At 45.1% G+C, this 18,973-nt stretch overlaps 2 protein-coding genes across 3 annotated transcripts in view; one reads left to right on the top strand and one right to left on the bottom strand.

The window, feature by feature from the left end:
• Nucleotides 1-331: 331 nt before the first annotated feature.
• LHB (luteinizing hormone subunit beta) lies at nt 332-7,299 on the top strand. Its single transcript, XM_089681802.1, has 2 exons — nt 332-543; nt 4,282-7,299. The coding sequence occupies exons 1-2, from the start codon at nt 376-378 to the stop codon at nt 4,510-4,512; spliced, it is 399 nt and encodes a 132-aa protein (XP_089537928.1). The 5' UTR covers nt 332-375; the 3' UTR covers nt 4,513-7,299.
• A 3,041-nt stretch (nt 7,300-10,340) lies between these two features.
• RUVBL2 (RuvB like AAA ATPase 2) overlaps nt 10,341-18,973 on the bottom strand; it is a 38,903-nt gene continuing 30,270 nt past the window's right edge. The window contains exons 14-15 of one of the 2 annotated variants that reach the window (XM_089681804.1): nt 11,855-11,975; nt 10,341-10,498 (exon numbers count right to left, since the gene is read on the bottom strand). In XM_089681804.1, coding sequence (XP_089537930.1) covers nt 10,497-10,498; nt 11,855-11,975 — 123 coding nt within the window. In that variant the 3' untranslated portion in view covers nt 10,341-10,496. The remainder of the gene's footprint in view (nt 10,499-11,854; nt 11,976-18,973) is intronic. The other variant, XM_089681803.1, reaches the window with a different exon arrangement.

An 18,973-nucleotide genomic window follows, 5' to 3' on the forward strand; every position in this document is an offset into this window, starting at 1 on the left:
AACAGTGTGATATACAGGGATTGGCACTTCAGCACCATGTCCTCCCAGCGCACACCAGCGGCTATGTGATCAGTGCAGTAGTTGGTGTGAATCAGACCTTAGACACATTCAGTATGGTGTGGAAATAGTTAACTTTACAGATAGCTTATTCTTTTTTTAATTTTTCCTATTATTTTCAGCCTTTTAGCAAGGGTGCTTTTTATTCTCACATGCAGTGAGAGCCCCTAGAGTGCATACCTTCAAATGTGTATGAAATATGACACAGCAGATATGTGAAAATGCTTATAAATGTACTTTCCATAAAAATATTAGAATAATAGGGTAACACATTTCTTTAACAGAAAATAATCGTATTTTCCATTCTGTCTTTGCAGGATGTTTAATCGTCAGTTGACAATCCTGCTTCTGTTCACTCACTTGTCTGCTGTGCAAGGACGTCACAAATGCCACCTCGCTAATGCAACTATCTCTGCAGAGAAGGACCACTGTCCAATGTGTGTTACCTTCACCACCACCATCTGCAGTGGCTACTGTGAGACATTGGTGAGTCTCGGGCACAAAGCATTTCCTTTGAAGAGATTTGTCAGACTAAAGGTTTATTACAAAGTTTCCTATAAATCAGTGGTCTCCAAACTATGACCCAGGGGTCGGATGTGGCCCTTTGCTTGCTTTTATCCAGCCCTTCGGGCATTATTCCCCCCACTGTCAGCAACAGTGAGGCATAGTTCCCGCCACTGACACCGATAATGGGGCACTGTTCCTCCCAATGATCAGGCATTATTCATCTGTCTGACACAAATGACTGGGCACTATTCTTCCCACTGACACTAACAATTGGGGAACTATTCCTCCCACTGACACCAATGATGGGGCACTACTCTTCCCACTGACACCAATGATGGGGCACTACTCCTCCCACTGATACCAATGATGGTGCACTATTCCTCCTACTGACACTAACAATGAGGCACTATTCCTCCCACTGACACCAATGATGGGGCACTATTCCTCCCACTGACACCAATAATAGTGCACTATTCCTCCCACTGGCACCAATGATGGGGCACTATTCCTCCTACTGACACTAACAATGAGGCACTATTCCTCCCACTGACACCAATAATAGTGCACTATTCCTCCCACTGGCACCAATGATGGGGCACTATTCCTCGCACTGACACCAGTGATGGGGCACTATTCCTCCCACTGACACCAATAATAGTGCACAATTCCACCCACTGGCACCAACGATGGGGCACTATTCCTCCCACTGGCACCAATGATGGGGCACTATTCCTCCCACTGACACCAATAATAGTGCACAATTCCTCCTACTGGCACCAATAATGAGGCACTATTCCTCCCACTGATGCTATCGATGGGGCACTATTCCTCCCACTGACACCAATGATGGGGCACTATTCCTCCCACTGATACCAATGATGGGGCACAAATTCCTACCATTAACAACAATGATGGGGCACATTGCCTCTCGTTGACATCAATGATTGTACACGATTTCTCCCACTGATACCAAACATGGGGCACTATTACTTCCCCTAATACCAGTCATGGAGCATTGTTTACGTCCACGGACACCAGGGTATTCTCTACTTCCACTGGCCACAGTGCGGCACCTCTAAAGTCTGAGGGACAGTAAACTGGCCCTGTGTTTAGAAAGTTTGGCCCTGTGCTATAAATCAATGAATGAAACAGAGATATGGAATCTAGATTAATCACATACTCCAATACTATACTGAATTAATTTGAGGGAATTTGCAAACACTGGAGCAGACAAAATCTGGAGCAGCTGGGTATAGTAACCAATCAGCTACTATCCTCAGATTATTCATTTAGGGACTTTTCACTTTGCTTAGGCCAGGGCTGCTCATCCTGTGGCCCTTGACCTCAAACTGGGGAAGTGCATGCCTGGGGTCAACAACCCATTGATCGCAATCTGAGCTTGCCAACCCACCATCCCAGAGCACCAGAGTGCATTCAACCGGCATTGGCAGCAGAGAAAGCAGGAGCTGCATAAGCCAATGTTTCCTCTGTAGTGTCAGCTCCTGTCCCAGGTGGAGTGATACCAAGTGAATTACGCCTAGAACTTTTCTAGCAGCCTGCAGAGCAATGCCAGCAGAAATTGGAAGAGGAAAAAAAGGTCAGTGTATTAAATAACACATACACTGCACTTTTTGATTGGGCACCTATAAAAGGGTTAACCATTAGGCTGCTGCACTGGGTCATAGACTTCTATTAGATCGTGTGGATTTGGTGTGCTTTCAGAAAGTGCACCACACCTGCAAGATATAAAAGAGGTCTATGGTAAAATGTGGCTAACCCGCAGAGAGCCCGTGCAACATCCCTGCCACATCCTGTTTTACACTTGGACAGGACAGGCGGCATATGCAGGAACTGATCCTCTCCATTTTCCTCCTGCAACCGTTAGAGGAGGAGAAATCAGCTTTGATCTCCTGCCAGAAAAAGAAAAAAAAATCCAAAAGTGGGAGAGGAGGGGGAGAAAAAGTGGAACTTCCGTGTTCTGGTGGCATTGGCATATTATACACAACTTTGCTGTATTGTACATATACGTACGCTAGAAAAATGAGAGGGATAGAACTCACATCAGACTTCAACACTCTCAGAACACCAGTCAGTGCAGACATCCACACCATACATACAGGCTACATTCATACGGATGTTTACTACTCCTTGCGCTTGCCAGTGGCAATTTGTGTAAGTGCAAGCAATAACCCTCACCACTGGTGTCAGAGATTGCAATAATAAACCCCACATTGGTGTTCCGTTGCACATGGCCTCTGATGAAGTCAGCTGATGAAACACATAGGGAGGAGCCACAGGTGATGTCACCACACTGCCACATTACCTCTAGAAAGTGAAACAGAGGTGTGTAGTGGAGGGCAATGTAGACCAGGTGGTAGTGGCAGTATATATTTGTCACAGCTTTACTAGATATTATGTAATGTGAGGGTTCTAGTCTAGTTTTTTTTTTTTTTTTTTTTTAAATAAAAGTCCTTTGGGACATGTCAGTCTGTAGGTCCCATGTATAAAGGGGAGAGCACATTTGGGTGTTTGGTGTGGTAATAGCAGAGGTGCACAAACATTTTTGCATGAATTTTGTCACAGGAAAAGGTAGATTTAGGCTCCATGTACACTGCAGCTGCTAAACTCACATTCAGGAGCTTTTCTGTGTTTTTTTCAGCAGCCTCTGAACTCTCCCTAATGTTTTCCTATGTGTCCATGTACACTATGCCGTTTACAGTCGTTTTTTTGAACGCAACAAACTTGCGTTCAGAAGTAGATTTTATCAGCGTTTCAAACGCCAAATGCTGTCCAGAGCCTCTTTTCATCATGAAAAATGCATGCAAAGCATTTTCCCAATACTCAAATGGACCTGGTATACTATACTTTGAGGTTGCGCATGAAAACAAATATGTTAGACACTGCTGCAATAATTTCTGCACAGAAATGAGCTGGAACACATCCAAACACCACAGGAAAAACAAAATAGACAACTAATCTCAACAAATACTGCTCTATTTCTGTCAAAATGTCTGAAATAGTTAATTTTTTTATAGTTTTTCAGTGCATTCTGGGTGTTTTGGAAGGTCTCCTGAGGTTATCTGTAAAAACCGCTTCTAAACGCAAACGCTCATAAACACGATATGCAAACACAGCTAAGCAGATGTAAACTACATTTCCCAGCAGCCAGCTTCCATCGTTCAGAAGTGTCCCGTGTACATGGAGCCTTAAAGGTATAGAAGCAGCAGCTTTTATTTCAGCACTGAAGGATTGTGATAGATATACAATAGTCTTTAGTAGGTGTGCTGCACACATTCCTTAGGATATTTACTCTGTTTTTGAAAAATGTATATTCAACACCGGGTTTACTTTTGGGATTTGAATGAATAAGTTATATATGTAGTGGAATAAGTTATATATGTAGTGCCACACTTGTATATAAAAGATTTGTTTTAATGAGGAAATCAGCAGTGCAGGCAAGCTGGGTATCAATTGGAGCAGATTTATTAAAATTGGAGAGTGCATAATCTGGCACTGCTGTGCATGGTAGCCAATCAGCTTCTAACGTCATCTTGCTTAATTAATCCTTGACAAACTGACTGATTTCTATGCAGAGCTACACCATACAGTATTTTGCACTCTTGTTTTAGTAAATCTCCCCCATTACTGGGATTAAATGGCAGCTAGGGAGAAAAATAACAGTTTATATTGAATACCAGCCATGCTCTCTTTCAACAGGACCCTCTGTTCAAGACAGCTCTCTCCTCATTTAAACAGCAAATCTGTACCTATAAAGAGATCCGCTATGACACCATCAAACTTCCAGACTGCTTGGCTGGCACAGATCCGTTCTTCACCTACCCTGTGGCATTGAGCTGTGACTGTGACCACTGCAAAATGGACTATAGTGACTGTACAGTGGAGAGCAGTGAACCCGATGTTTGCATGAAGAATCGCATATCCATTTGATGTTCCTCAAATTAACAATGCATGTTTAGAAACTAGAAGGAAACCTCTGCTGAGTATGGAGCCTGCCTTAGCTTCTTTCCTGGAAATGCTAGTTGCCTGGCTGTCACACTGACAACCTGGCTCAGCTGCGTTATGATTCCCTAATCTAGAACAAGTATGAACCACTTGACTGGCTGTAGAGAAAGCCAGGCAACCAGCATTTTCTGAAGGAGGGCAACAATGCCAAACAATAGGTTCCTCTCAGGACAGATTTCCCTTAGGCACAGCCTTGGTTTCTTTTTAACCCTATAAATGGAATGCCAGGCAAACCGCTCAATTCACTATTTCAATGTATATACTGTATGCGTATTGTTTTTTTCCTGCCCAAGGACTTGATTGTGCAGCCAATTGTGATGTTTAACACAGCTGATACACAGCACAGCTAGATAGACAACGTATTTTCTTGGTATAATGCAGATTTCTATGTCACCTCTTCTATCACCACCTCAGTCCATTCAGCAGAGAGATAGTCCAAGAACTAGTTAAACTGAACCAGCAACATGAAGACACATTTTCCTGGATGTGCAGTGTGGCAGGGGTATGTGGATCACCGTGGCCAATATAAAGAATTATCTTTTATTCTAAATGGATATTTAGACAGTTTGCCTTGCTCCATGTCAATGCTTAGTTCTATATTGCTTATGAACTCTAGGATATAGAAACTGTAGTATACAAAAACACAACCCCCCTGCAAATGTTTTACACATCACTACCTCATTCTGTAGACGTGCCTTAAATAGAAAAAAAAATATATAGGAATAAGGCAATTAAGTTATACACAGGTTGAAATTTGTAGAACAGGCTGAACTAGACCTGTGGCTGCATCTCTATTAAACTGTATCTATGGAGGGTCAACAATTCTCAACATTGTTTTCTACAGCGATTTCTAAAACCAAGGGCTAATACCAAACAACAGGAAGATTCAAGCCTGACATTAGAGACACATGGAGGATGCTACTGCTTACCAGGGGAAGGGGGGAGGTAGACACTATGCTTTGTTTTACTAATAAAGAAGCTTTCAAAGTACTTTGGAAGTATTGTATTTGTGCCTCTAGCATGCTTGCATTAGTATGGTGCTGCCAGGTTATATTTGGGAACAACCCTTATTTTTGTTTTAATTTCACTTTTGTATTGCTGACTGGGTCTGTTTTAGAGAGATTCACACTTTCTATTTGTAGTGGAGATTTGTGTCAATAGTACATTGGAAATCTGAAATTTTAGTTAGCAGTGGAACAGGCATTCAAATGTTACTACGCCCAGGACCCTGCATTCACTATATCTGATCTCCCACAGTACACAAAAATGCAATTATTTTAGTAAATATAAAACTGCTAAATACCTTTTCTCATCAGCAGTATATAGCAATCTTGTGAAATCTATCAGTGTCCTGCTAAGCACTGGTTAAAGCTTGTAGGAGAAGTTTTTATTCTGCTCTGACTGTCCTGTGAGGCTGCATAACCCCTGACCATCCATCTGGACAGTGCTAGTTGGCCCACTGCTGATCACATGTACCCTCCCAAAGGGGGGGAAACCCCCCCCCCAAACTTCTCTAGCCTACACACTAAACTGAGCATGTTCAGAGTGACTCCTAGAGCTCTGTACTATCAGCAGATGGATTGGGGACAGTAGAAGGGGAGGATCAGAGAAGACAGGATCAAACAGCCTTTTCACACAACACAGAGGATTAACCCCTTAGGTTACAGAGTGAGTATAACAAGCATGCTCATGCTTTACTGCATATACAGACTGATTTTATGGTTGTGGGTTTAGTAACACTTTAAATGGAGATACCTGTCCGTATGACAACTGTCTGGTTCTAAAGGCTCCAAGTTGTTTTACCTTGATGCATTTTAGATATGAAGGTAAAAAAACCTTCTGTGCGCAGCCCCCTAATCCTTACCTAAACCTGCTCCGATCGAGATGTTCATGATAGTCTCAGCTGCATGGGGACTCTCCCTCCTTATCATCTGAGACAGAAGCAGGAGTTGCTGCTAATAACAGCAGTAAGCCAATGAGAAAGCGGGGGGGGGGGGGGGATTGTGAGCCAAACCACAGCTATATATGTCTTATGGACTAGTACAGCAGTGGCTTGGGAGCTCTCACGCAGAAAAGAAGAGGATCAGGGCAGCTGTGTGCAGAACTACTGCAGAGAGCATGTAAGTATGACATGTTTGATATTAAAAACAAAAAATTTTTCTATCACGTTAAGGATATTGCCAATCATTTCCTGTTGTGTCTCCAGGACAAAAGACCATGCAAATCTTTTCATGGGACATGGACAGAAAACACAAACAATATAAAACAAGTTTTAACCATTCCCTACTTCACACAGTTTTCAGTCTTCTTTTGCTGACCTTTTCTCCTGAAAATACTGGTGCCCAAGCGGATCCACTGGATTCAGTACATTTTGAGTCACTGTCCTAGAACGCTATACGCAAATTAGTTCCAACTTTACTTTTTCTACTATGTATATGTTTGTTTCGGGTTAATGACATGAAATAATGCAGTCAGTTGCAGCCAAGTAGTTAGCATTTTCATGAGGTTAGCAATGGCACCCTCCTTATTTCTCTCAGTAAAGGCATTCAAACTCCTACACACAGACTGCTTATATGCCCTCCTGTATTATTCAGCAGATAAACTGTATAGTAAAGGCTCTTTAGAAGAATGTAAGATACTCTTCTTTATTGTTGAATTTGCTTTGTCAGCATTTTAGACGTTAGTAATCATTTGCACTGTAAAAAAATAAAAAGCTACAAACATGCTCTCATCAATAAAGTGCTACAGTGTTTGATTTAGGCATCAGGAACAATGTCTGGGATATTCAGAAGCGACATGGATACGAAAAAGTAAAAGTTTTACCTACAATAAGCAGATGCATGTTTGGTTTAGCGAATAATTTGGAAAAAGTTCAAATTCATTTGCCAACTAGGCGTTGTGTATTATTTTTCACTTTGCTAGAATATTCTAACAATAAAAGCTAAATTTGCAAAAGCTTTAGTTTAACTTTGACTGTTTTCAAAACTCAGACTCCCTGAAAATGCTGGCCCTTTATTTGCTTTTTTTCCTTTTAAATAAGGCTTCTTATTCTAGTGTGTTAGGCCAGCTATCCGACGTGCAAGTCTGTGCTATGCTTTGGTGCTCCGGGATAAAGAATCTTCCGGGCAACAGGATGGTGTGTAGAGGTACTAGGCAACATATTTTGGAAAGCTCATTTCGCAACCCATAGATGCAACCCTGTTACCCGGATGTATACCAGACACCACTACACATCAGCAGACAATGGCTCCTGTCCTGCTACCTCTGCACTTCTCATAAACAACCTTAGAAGGCGATCCTCTTCTGCTCACCCCAAAGGAGAGCTGTGACAGCAAATGGAACTCTGGAATGAGCATTCAGTGATCCCTTCTCTAAGTGGCACAGAGTACTGTTAGTTTAAAGTTTGCAGTGCCTATAGGTCTGCTGATCCCAGTGTCCTTTTTCTTATATTGACTATGGAACATCCCTGCCCATCACCTGACCCCTAGACTGCAGGATTAGTGCTTATTAGCACTGACATCAATTTCTTCTGCCAGCGCACTTTTTTTTTTTTTTTTTTAATTCAGTACATGCCCTGGCCTAAGGAGATCACTTTTCATAAAACATTGTGCTTTGACTTTTAATATGTCCAAGGCCAATGTCATGTGGTAAATTTCTAAGGCCACAAAGAAACCACTTGCTTCTAAAGCATTTCTTCCAACGATGCAACACGTTAGTTGAAACAAAGGAGAGGATTATATAACTTCTTCAAGAAGGTAAACCATCATGGAATGTTGTAAAAGATGGTTGTTCACATTCAGCTGTGTCTAAAATCTGGACCAAGTACAAACCAAATGGGAAGGTTGTAAGAGGGAAGCGTACTGGTAGACCAAGGAAGACATCAGAGCGTCAAGATAGAAAACTTAACAAAAACAAACGAGGAACAAATGGGCAGACGCTAGAGTCAATGTCTATGACCAAACTGTAAGACATCACCTAAAGGAAATGGAATTTACATACAGAAAAGCCAAACGAAAACCATCATTAACACCTAAACAGAAAAAAAAAAAAAACACAAGGTTACAGTGGGCTAAAGAAAAGCAATCATGAACTGTGGATGACTGGATGAAAGTGATATTCAGCGATGAATCATGAATCTGCATTGGGCAGGGTGATGATGCTGGAACTTTTGTTTGGTGCCGTTCCAATGAAATGGATAAAGACAACTGCTTGAAGAAAACATGCAAATTTCCACAATCATTGATGATATGGGGTTGCATTTCATGTAAAGTTACGGGGGAGATGACAGGCATTAAATCTTCAATAAGTGCACAAGGTTATATTGAGGTTTTGGACACTTCTTATTCCATCAATTGAAAGGATGTTTGGTGATAATGACATCATTTTTCAGGATGATAATGCATCTTGCCATAGGGCAAAAGCTGTGAAAACTTTTCTTCAAGAAAGACATAAAATGTCAATGACATGGCCTGCAAATAGTCCAGACCTCAATCCAATTGAAAATCTATGGTGGAATTGAAAGAAAATGGTCCATGACAAGGCTCCAACCTGCAAAGCTGATCTGGCAACTGCAATAAGAGAAAGTTTGAGCGGGATTGATGAAGAATACTGCTTGTCGATAGTTAAATCCATGCCTCAGAGCATTCAAGCTGTTATAAAAGCCAGATTTGGTCCAACCAGGTACTAGTTGTGTACAGTAGTGTTTTTTCTTGATTCCATAATATTGTCCTCAGAATTGAGTGATTACATATCTTTTTCTTCTGCTTGATCTGCAAAAATACTTGTCACAGACTACAGTTTTTTTAAGTGTTTCTTAAAGCGAGAAGGTTGGAATATTAAATGAAAATAGTTTTGAGGCATGTCTGTGATTAGTTTTCTTTATGCACAATTAAATAAGTGAATGAACATTTTCCAAGAGTGGTGATTCCACTTATTGCCAGTGGTTGTATTCTGTATATACAGGTTTAAAGTGGTGTAAAGCTTATTTCTTTACATTAAAATAATACACATTATACTTACCTGTCTGTGCAATGGTCCCTTATCTGTTCTAGAGTACCTCGCTGACACATTCAGCTCCTCCTTCTCTCCAAGTGCCCCCTCACCGGGCTGGATGCTGAGGCTGTACTCATGCAGGCATGCTTCTGAGCCATACTGGGTACATTCATAGACAGACCCACGGCTCAGCCATGCCCCCCCACTCCCTCACATCATTTGATTGACAGCAACAGGAGCCTATGGCTCCCGCTGCTTTTAGAGACCCATTGAAATGCAGGAAGAGTGGAGCAGTGCTGCTGCACATGGAACAGCGCTAAATCGAGAGTGGCCTCAGGTAAATGTTTAGGGATGGCTTGGCAGTTTCCCCCAACTTCTATTCAGAGAGAATACACAGAATCACTCACCAAAGCCCTGAGGGCAGGACCTATTCCATAAACACTTGCATGCATTAATGCTCACGCACAGTCATATCATACTTTTCATTATAAATCATCCAATATTGACAGGACAACTTACTAAAGGTTAAATATTATTGTGTATATAATATCAATTAGCAATGGCGGTAGCACTGCAAGATGTTGAAGTAGAACTGGGACTGCTGTTAACTTTGTTAAGGGGCGATAATAAACAGATTTCTGGGATTAAATGCATCCTGTGTAAGTTTAACTGGATGTGTCTGGCCATTAAAAAAAAAAGAAAAAAAAGAAAAAACCAACAACAGATATAAAGAGTGTTCTGGAAATCAGAAATTGTACAACTTTTACATTTTGTTTTGTTTTAATATAAAATAATGGGAAAGACAAATTAAGGCATGTGACAAGAGATGACACTGGACCAACATAAGGAAAAAGCATAATACAATAAAACTTGTTTAACCATTTGTGAAGTCATCAAGAAGTGTCCATGGTTTCTCCTTCTGCAAACAAATACAGAAAAATATGAATAAATAGCACCGATTGAATCACCTGTCTAGCTCTCAACGAAAAGAGAGAATAACTATTTTTTCTAAATTATCAGCAGATACTAAAAACATATCTACCAGGCAAAGAAAAAGCCCCACAGCAAATTCAGTTTGGGCTCCCAAAATTTTTCCTCACCAATAATCCCTCTGATGTGGCTCCCAAACCTTTTCAAACACTAATACTTCTGATTGATATCCCAAACCTCTGTCACACCAAAAATACCTCTGACCGAGCTCCCAAAACATTCCATAACAATAATACCTCTGGACAGGGATCCCAAACCTTTTAAATACCAATAACCTCTCTGCAGCTGAGCCGTTATGAAGGACAGATAATGGAAGGAAATACTGGAAGAATTGTAGTGAACTTTACCTTTTATTATCTGGCTTTTATATTGTGTCCATGTGCACCTCCCATTATTGTACTGCATGGGATTTAATATGTTGCAAACGTCCTCCCACCAGCCGTACACATATATGCAGCCTCTTGGTGGGTGGGCCTCAATGCCAAATATATGTGTACCTAAAAGATAAACAGCTGTGCTAAGAGCACACTCCCAGCACAGTCATAAAAGTGCCTGAAATAAATGATCGGAAAGCTTCTGACTGTGCCGGGAGTGTGCTCTTAGGGTTGAAGGTTAGGGACTGATGTGAATTTACAATATATATGTAAAGCTCCGTGTAAACTGCCGGTGTTATAAAAGTCCCTGAAATAAATGATCGGAAAGCTTCTAACACCATCAGTTTACACAGCGCTTTACATATATATTGTACATTCACATCAGTCCCTAACCTTCAAGGGGTGAAAAATCTACGGTCCCCAACTTGCATTCATACATACACATACTAGGGCCAATTTAGACGGGCCAATTAACCTACCAGCATGTCTTTGGAGTGTGGGAGGAAACCGGAGTCCCTGATGGAAACCCACTCAGGCACAGGGAGAACATGCAAACTCTACGCAGGTAGTGCCGTGGCTGGGATTTAAACTGATGACCCTAGTGCTGCTAGGGGGAAGTGCTAACGACTTAACGGCTGTGCTGCCCAATGGTGTTCATGATCATGTGGCCACTGTGACAGCCAAACCACAGCAGTGACATAATCAGAAACCCCACCCTGCCTCCTGGCATCTGAAACCCCTTAAAGGGCCAGGAGGAGCCGGCGCCAAGGGGATAAACTATCTACTGACATGTTGCCTACCTTCTTTTCTGTAACCCCTAAATCAGCTGCTGCAATACAGTTAATCAAAGCTTACAAGGAGTTTTCAGTGCTTGGTTGATGTTTTTGTGTTGCTTAGTTGGAGTGACTTACACTTACTCATTTCATTGAACATAAAGGCATCCTGGTACTCTTTCATGTACTGTGTTGATCTGGATTCATCAAGGAATAGCGAATAGACTCGCTTAATGTCATCTACTTGGACCTCATTGCCCTGAAATAAAAAAAGAGACCTCAATTATCAGCTGGCGGCCATACACAATTCAATCAGTTAAGTATACATAGCATACAATATATATCTATTTCCATAGAGTAAATATAACCTACAGGCAACACACTGAACCACGTACATCAGTGCTTGCCTCCATTAGCAGTTTACAAGCCAACGCCCCTTTACTTTCATACAAAGGCAATCTATTATTTCATTTGACCTACAAGTAGATGTTTGGGTTGTCAGAGGAAAAATTTGAAGAAGAAAACATGTACAAATGCTGCTGAGATGGTAAAATCATCATTCACACAAAAAGCACAAAAAGTGGTCATAGAACTCCTAGCAGAGGGACCAAAACTGAGGCCATAGACCTGCCTGAACCACACATACAAATACGGACTCTCAGAGTCAGTAGTTTTGTAAGCATAGGCACTCATTGTGACAGTGCCAAGGCACAGGGATATGGGGCGAGCGTGTGCCTATGATCCATAACCACAAAGTAATAACAAGATGAGTGGTTTTATGAAGCATTCATGGGTACAACAAAAAGAACAAAGAATCAAAGTAAGTAGTAAGGGGGGCGCTCGTGAGCAGCAACCAGGATGGCTGCTTTTTAAAATCCCACCTCGGCCGCCGGACACATCGGCCGATCTTCGCCCTCCAGGGGGGGTCCCCCTGTCTCCTCTCTGGCCCCCTGTCTCCCTGGTGCCCTGATGGGCAAAAAAACGCCGGCCGCCCGTGCCTCCAGCTCCCGGCGGGCCGCTCCGGAGTTTGCGGCCTACCCGCCGGAGATCGCGGCTGAAGCCGCGGCCTCGATTTTTGGCCGGCCGCCAGACACTTCCAAGACCCCGGCCGCGGATTCGCGGCTCCCGCCGGGGACCTCAGATAGAGCCCCAGACGCAATTTTGGGTCCCTCGCTGTCACCATCCCTGGGTGGGTCGGACGCTGGCAGTGGGGAGGACCCGGCACCAGAGCCATCCCTGCAGTCTCCGATCCCATCCCTGCGGGATGCTGAGCTCCTACGCCGCTTTAAGTGCATGTTGCAGTCCGAGTTGTCCTCCGCTACCTCCAAGCTGGCCGATCGTCTTTCACGGGAAATTCGGGAGTTGGCCAATCGGACGAACGACCTTGAAGATAAGATGGACGCGGCAGTCACGGTCATGGAAAATCACGAACAGGATCTGTGCGACCTCAAGAAAGAATTGGCGGACACGCTACTACGGCTTGAGGATTTCGAAAACCGTTCCCGCCGTGGCAATCTGCGGTTAAGGGGTATCCCGGAAACGGTCGCAGATCTTACTTCTACTGCTACTGCTCTGTTCCAGGAGCTGACACCCGCTATTCCCATAGACCGGCTTGAATTTGACCGCATACATCGTGCATTGGGCCCCAGACGACCGGAGGGGCCCCCCAGGGACATTATCATCAAGTTTACGTATTACCGCACTAAGGAAACTATCCTCTTGGCGGCTAGGAACAACCCTGACCTCAGCTTCCAGGGGCATCGCTACCAGCTCTTTGCGGACCTCTCCCAGACCACTCTTCAGAAGCGCCGCCAGTTGAAGCCCTTCACTTTGGTCCTGGTGAAACACCGTATTAAATACGCCTGGGGCTTCCCGTTTCGCCTCACCTTCACCTACCAGGGCCGCAGTCACTCTGTGGCTACGCCGGAGGAGGCCCATTCTCTGCTGGAGTCCTTGCGCCTTCTTTCGCCTGATTCTGCGGATCGGAGCCCGGCTCATTCATCAGGATCTCCGACACGGCCGCTTCCTCCGGGCCGCATCTGGGAGCGGTCGTCCGATAGGAAGAGGGCTCTCCCCCAGACCCCTTCGCGATCAAGTCCTTCTTGTTCTTCTCCGGGCTGAGGATGTGTCTTGGACTTCCCGTGTGTCATCTCAGCGATGGACTTCTCTGGCGGGACCGTGAGTTTGGCCCTTGGGGCTCCCCCGGTTTGTCAGCATTCCGGGTTGGGACTGATCTGGTTTACCCCCTTGGGTTCCTTCCCTGGTTGGGTGGGAGGGGGTCCCCTCGCGGACTCAGGACTTATGACTTTCCGCTGCCGCAACCTATCTTGGGCCTGGGTGAGGGTATTTTGGTTTCCGTTGGTAGCATGGGGTGAGGGTTCCCTCGGGCTTCGGGGTGGGAGGTTGATCTGGCGGGCCCGGCTGGGTGGGAGGGGGTTGGAGGTCATCATGGAGGTCTCGCTCCTGGGACCCTTAGTTTTATAGCTTCGGACCCCGTTCGATTATGTTTGTTGCCTTATTGCCCTTTTGCCCCCTGGGGGCTTTAGTTTCTGATGTTTTCATTTGCAGCCATGTGTCCGGTGGTAGAGCCACCCCTAACTGGTATCCTTCCTTTTGTAGGATGCGCGTCACCATTGGCGTGACACAATTGCACTATTGTATATACTTTTTATGTCTTTTTCCTTTTTTCTTTCTTTGTCTTTTTTCTCCTTTGGTTTTTTTTTTGTTCTTGTTTTCTGCAGGGTTCCAGGACGCCACGGTCCGCTCGCCATTGGAAGCGGAAATTGCTAGCTGCTTTATGGGTTTTTCTGCCGAGCGTGTTGCGTTGATATCGCCATGGCCTCGCCCCTTTTGAAAATACACTCGCAGAATGTTCAAGGCTTCAATTCGCCTCAGAAGCGGGCTAAAGTCTTTCATCACCTTAAATCGCAACAAATTGACGTGGTATGTTTACAAGAGACCAGGTTTTCGCAGTCCTCCGCTCCGCGTTATCTTTCACCTCACTATCCCACCTTTTACACGGCCTCGGCTCCTGAGAAGCGTCGGGGTGTACTGATAGCTTTTAAACGCAATCTTCCCTTTGTCTGTGCTCGGAATATAGCGGACCCCACGGGCAGGTATTTGCTTTTGCAGGGCACTCTCTGGGACCAGGAGGTTACTTTTGTCTCTTACTACGCACCCACTCGTTTTCAGGATAAATTCTTTTCGCATCTTTGCACCATTGTTTCCCGACACTCCAAGGGTCTCATTCTTGTTTTGGGGGATTCAAATGTTACTTTGGATTCCACGTTGGATAGGCGCTGTGCACGGGGGGCGGCCCCTTCCCATAATTTGGTGCTGGAGGAACGTATGCGCTCTCTTTTGCGGACAGCGGGGCTGGCGGACGTCTGGAGGGAGCTTCACCCGACTGAACGCGACTTTACATTTTATTCCAGTCCTCATGATAGTTTTTGTAGAATTGATCATATATTTATGCCGGTTCAGCAGCTTCCCTTGGTCAGGCGGATAACTATTCCCTCCTCACCTTGGTCGGATCACGATCCCTTGGTACTTCTCCTTGCCCTCTCTGGGTCAGAACGGCGCCCTTTTCATTGGCGCATCAACGATTCTTTATTGACCACTCAGGCTACCTGCCAACAAATAGAATTTTTCTTACGTACATACTTCGCGGAAAACTCGGGATCGGTCTCCTCGGCAGTGCCCCTATGGGAGGCGCATAAGGCCACGGTGCGGGGTCATGTTATACAGCTGGCGGCGGTCCGGAAGCGGGAGCGGGAGCGCCGACTTTTGGAGCTTCATTCTCTCCTGGCTTCTGCGGATGCGCGCTGGAAGTCGTCTCCATCCGCAGCCCATAAACGCGCTCGGGACGCTCTGGCGACCGAATTAGACTTACTTGCCTCTTCGGAGGCGGAACGGGCTCTGCGTTGGACCAAACACAAATTTTATTCCTGTGCTAATAAACCGGGCCCGATGCTGGCTAGGAAGCTCAATTCCGTGGGGAAACCCCATAAACCAATTCGACTGCGACTTCCCACAGGTGGATGTACTTCTAATCCTCGGCAGATTGTTTCCCGATTTTCGGACTTCCTTTCGCGCCTTTACACTGCGCCTGATCTCTTCCCTGTGGCTCAGGCAGAGGCATTTTTTCAAGATCTTCGTCTTCCGGGATTATCCGAGGCAGCACAGGTGGCCCTCAATGCCTGTGTTGCCGTACCGGAAGTGCTCCAAGCCATCAAATCTTTGAGGTCCACCGCGGCCCCAGGTCCTGATGGCTACTCCGGTCTCTATTATAAGAAATTCTCGGTCCTGTTGGCGCCCTTCTTGGCTGACTATTTCAATGAGTTACGACAGGGCTCCTTGCCCTCCCCGGACGCACTTAGAGCACATATAGCCATGATTCCTAAGACGAACGAGGATGTACAGGAACCGAAAGCCTTTCGGCCCATTTCTCTTCTTAATGAAGACCTGAAGATATTGGGCAAGATTCTTAGCTCTCGCATCAATAACTATTTGCGTAGCCTGGTCCACAGGGACCAAGTGGGGTTTATCCCTGGGAGGCAGGCGGGTGATAACGTTCGTAAGGTGGTCCATCTTATATATCTTCTGCAACAGCGGAAAATCCCGGGATTCTTACTGTCCTTAGACATATATAAAGCCTTTGACTCTCTATCCTGGGAATATCTGCGGTTTGTGCTGTCTCGTTGGGGTTTCGGGGATTCTATCCTTTCTTGGATTCAAGCCTTGTATTCGTCTCCTTCGGCCTCCGTTAAATATGCTGGGTATTTCTCGAACCCCTTTCCTATTGGGCGAGGGACGAGACAGGGCTGCCCTTTGTCCCCGGCGCTTTTTATACTGGCGCTTGAGCCGCTGGCTTTAGCGCTCCGGACCGATTGCAATATATCGGGGGTTTCATACGCGGGACAGGAGTTTAAGCTGAATCTTTTTGCAGACGATGCCCTCTTGACTCTTACTAAGCCTCTGACGACGCTTCCTAATCTGCAACAGGTTCTTGAGCGCTTCTCTTTGATTTCGGGTCTCCGTATTAACTTGGATAAGACTGTCGCTCTTAATATTACTTTGGATTCCGATTTGGTTTCACGCCTTCAATCCTACTTCCCTTATAAATGGGCTTCCTCCTCTCTTGAATATTTGGGCATCCGCTTGACCCCCACCTATGACTCCCTCTTTGCTGCGAATTATTACCCATTGCTTAGTTCTTTATCTTCTCTTTTGCATTCCTGGCAATTTCCGCACCTGTCTTGGATAGGGCGGGTTCATTCGGTGAAAATGACCGTCCTGCCGAAATTGTTATATTATTTTCGTACTCTCCCGGTGCGGGTTCCCCCTCATTTCCTTCGGTTGCTTCAGGCGAAGCTTATGCGTTTCATCTGGGCCAATAAGCACCCCAGAGTATCTAGAAATACGCTCTTTGCTCATAGACTTCAGGGTGGCCTTGGGGTGCCCAATGTAACTAAGTATTACCAGGCGAGCCAGATTGCCCCGCTGTCTATGTTGCACGCTTCCTCTGACGTCCCTTTCTGGGTCTTGCTGGAGCTACCTAACTGTGCCCCTATCCAACCGTCGGCGCTTCTATGGCTTCCCCCTGCCCTGCGCCCTATATCGCTGAGCCCGATGTTGCTCCATGGCTTACGAATCTGGGACTCGGTACGTTATTCCAGTGGCCTGATGTCACCCTTTCTGCCTTTGCTTCCAATTGTTAACAACCCTCTTTTCCCACCGGGTTTAGATCACCCAAGGGCGTTCTCTTGGTGGGTGGCTCATGGGTTTTCGCAGGTACAACACTTTTTGGTTTCTCGGTCCTTCCCTACCTGGGATCTTCTTCGGGAGTCCCGGGATGTTCCCCCGGCGGAATTTTTTCGATACCTTCAATTGCGGCACTGGCTACTCTCGCTGCGGGGCACTTCTTCTTTTCCATACCAGAAATCGGCCTTTGAACAGCTTTGTCAGCAGCGCCCGGGTGCCCCGGGCCTTATTTCCCTTCTTTATGCAGTCTTGAACAGACGCCCGTCGCATACTTCTCTTTCATATGTTGTTCAGTGGGAGCGTGACCTGGGGGTGGATGTGGATCCGGAGGACTGGAATAGGGCCTGGTCACTCATAGCTAAATGCTCATTCAATACCACCACGCTGGAGGCAGCCTATAAGGTATTGTTTCGTTGGTATTGGGTTCCGGCTCGTTTGGCCCAGGCTAATCCCGCTTGTAGTGATCGATGTTTCCGGGGTTGTGGCCATCGTGGCGATGTCTTGCATATCTGGTGGTCATGCCCGAGACTGGTCCGTTTTTGGTCTCGTGTATTTGGCCTCCTTTTCACGTTGTTTCATCTATCCATACGCCGGGATGCTCGGTATGCCTTGCTTCATTGCCCCATACCGGGTCTCTTTGCTCATCAGCAGAAGCTGGCGTCCTATTTGTTTCTGTCGGCCACCAGAACAATTGCTCAGGCCTGGAAGAGTCCGTTTGTCCCTTTTCAGGGGGTGCGGGATCGTATGACCAATATGATGCTTAATGAGCAGATGTCGAGCATATGCAACGACTCCCAATGTAAATTCTCGAAAATATGGGAACCATGGTTGCAATATGCCTTTCCCACGCTTCCTTTGGCTAGTATGGGGATGTACTGACGTTAGGCACTGGCGTTTGATGGTGGCGCTCCTGGATCTCTGCCCCCTCTTCTCTTTTTTTTCTTTTTCTCTCCTCTTATTTCTCTTCTCTTTCTTTCTTTCCATTTCTGTTAGTTTTTTTGGGTGATAGTTGACAGTTGCCTTTAATTGCAGTTAGAATTTCATTACCGTCATTGTAACCTATGTGCCATTGATAGCCCCTGCGTGGGCGTACCTTCTGCCTTGTTGGAGTTAGAGCACTGTTTTTCTTTCGTTATTATGTTTTTTATCTTATTGGTGCAATTGATAGCCCCTGTGGGGGCATGTTTTGTCGCCTCTGTTTTATACTGCTTAAAACTAATAAAAACTATTGAAATACAAAGTAAGTAGTAAATGCATGTTGCCCTTACTCATGGCCACAGGTTTGCTTTAAACCACCTCTAATGTTGTACACTTTCGGGAGTCCTATATCTTATCGTTTGCAACCCCAGTAGGCGTGCAAGTATGGTCCCAGAATGACGTGCAAAAACTCTTCAAAATTACACTCTGTGTTAGCATAATGGCAAATAGTAACCTCTACTCTAGTAACTGCAGAGCTTTTGTATTTTGGTTATGCAAAAGTACAGTACACATAAA

The sequence above is a fragment of the Staurois parvus genome, unplaced genomic scaffold (assembly GCF_062004578.1).
Source record: "Staurois parvus isolate SC_StPar_1 unplaced genomic scaffold, SC_StPar_1.0 ptg000279l, whole genome shotgun sequence".
Taxonomy (NCBI): domain Eukaryota; kingdom Metazoa; phylum Chordata; class Amphibia; order Anura; family Ranidae; genus Staurois; species Staurois parvus.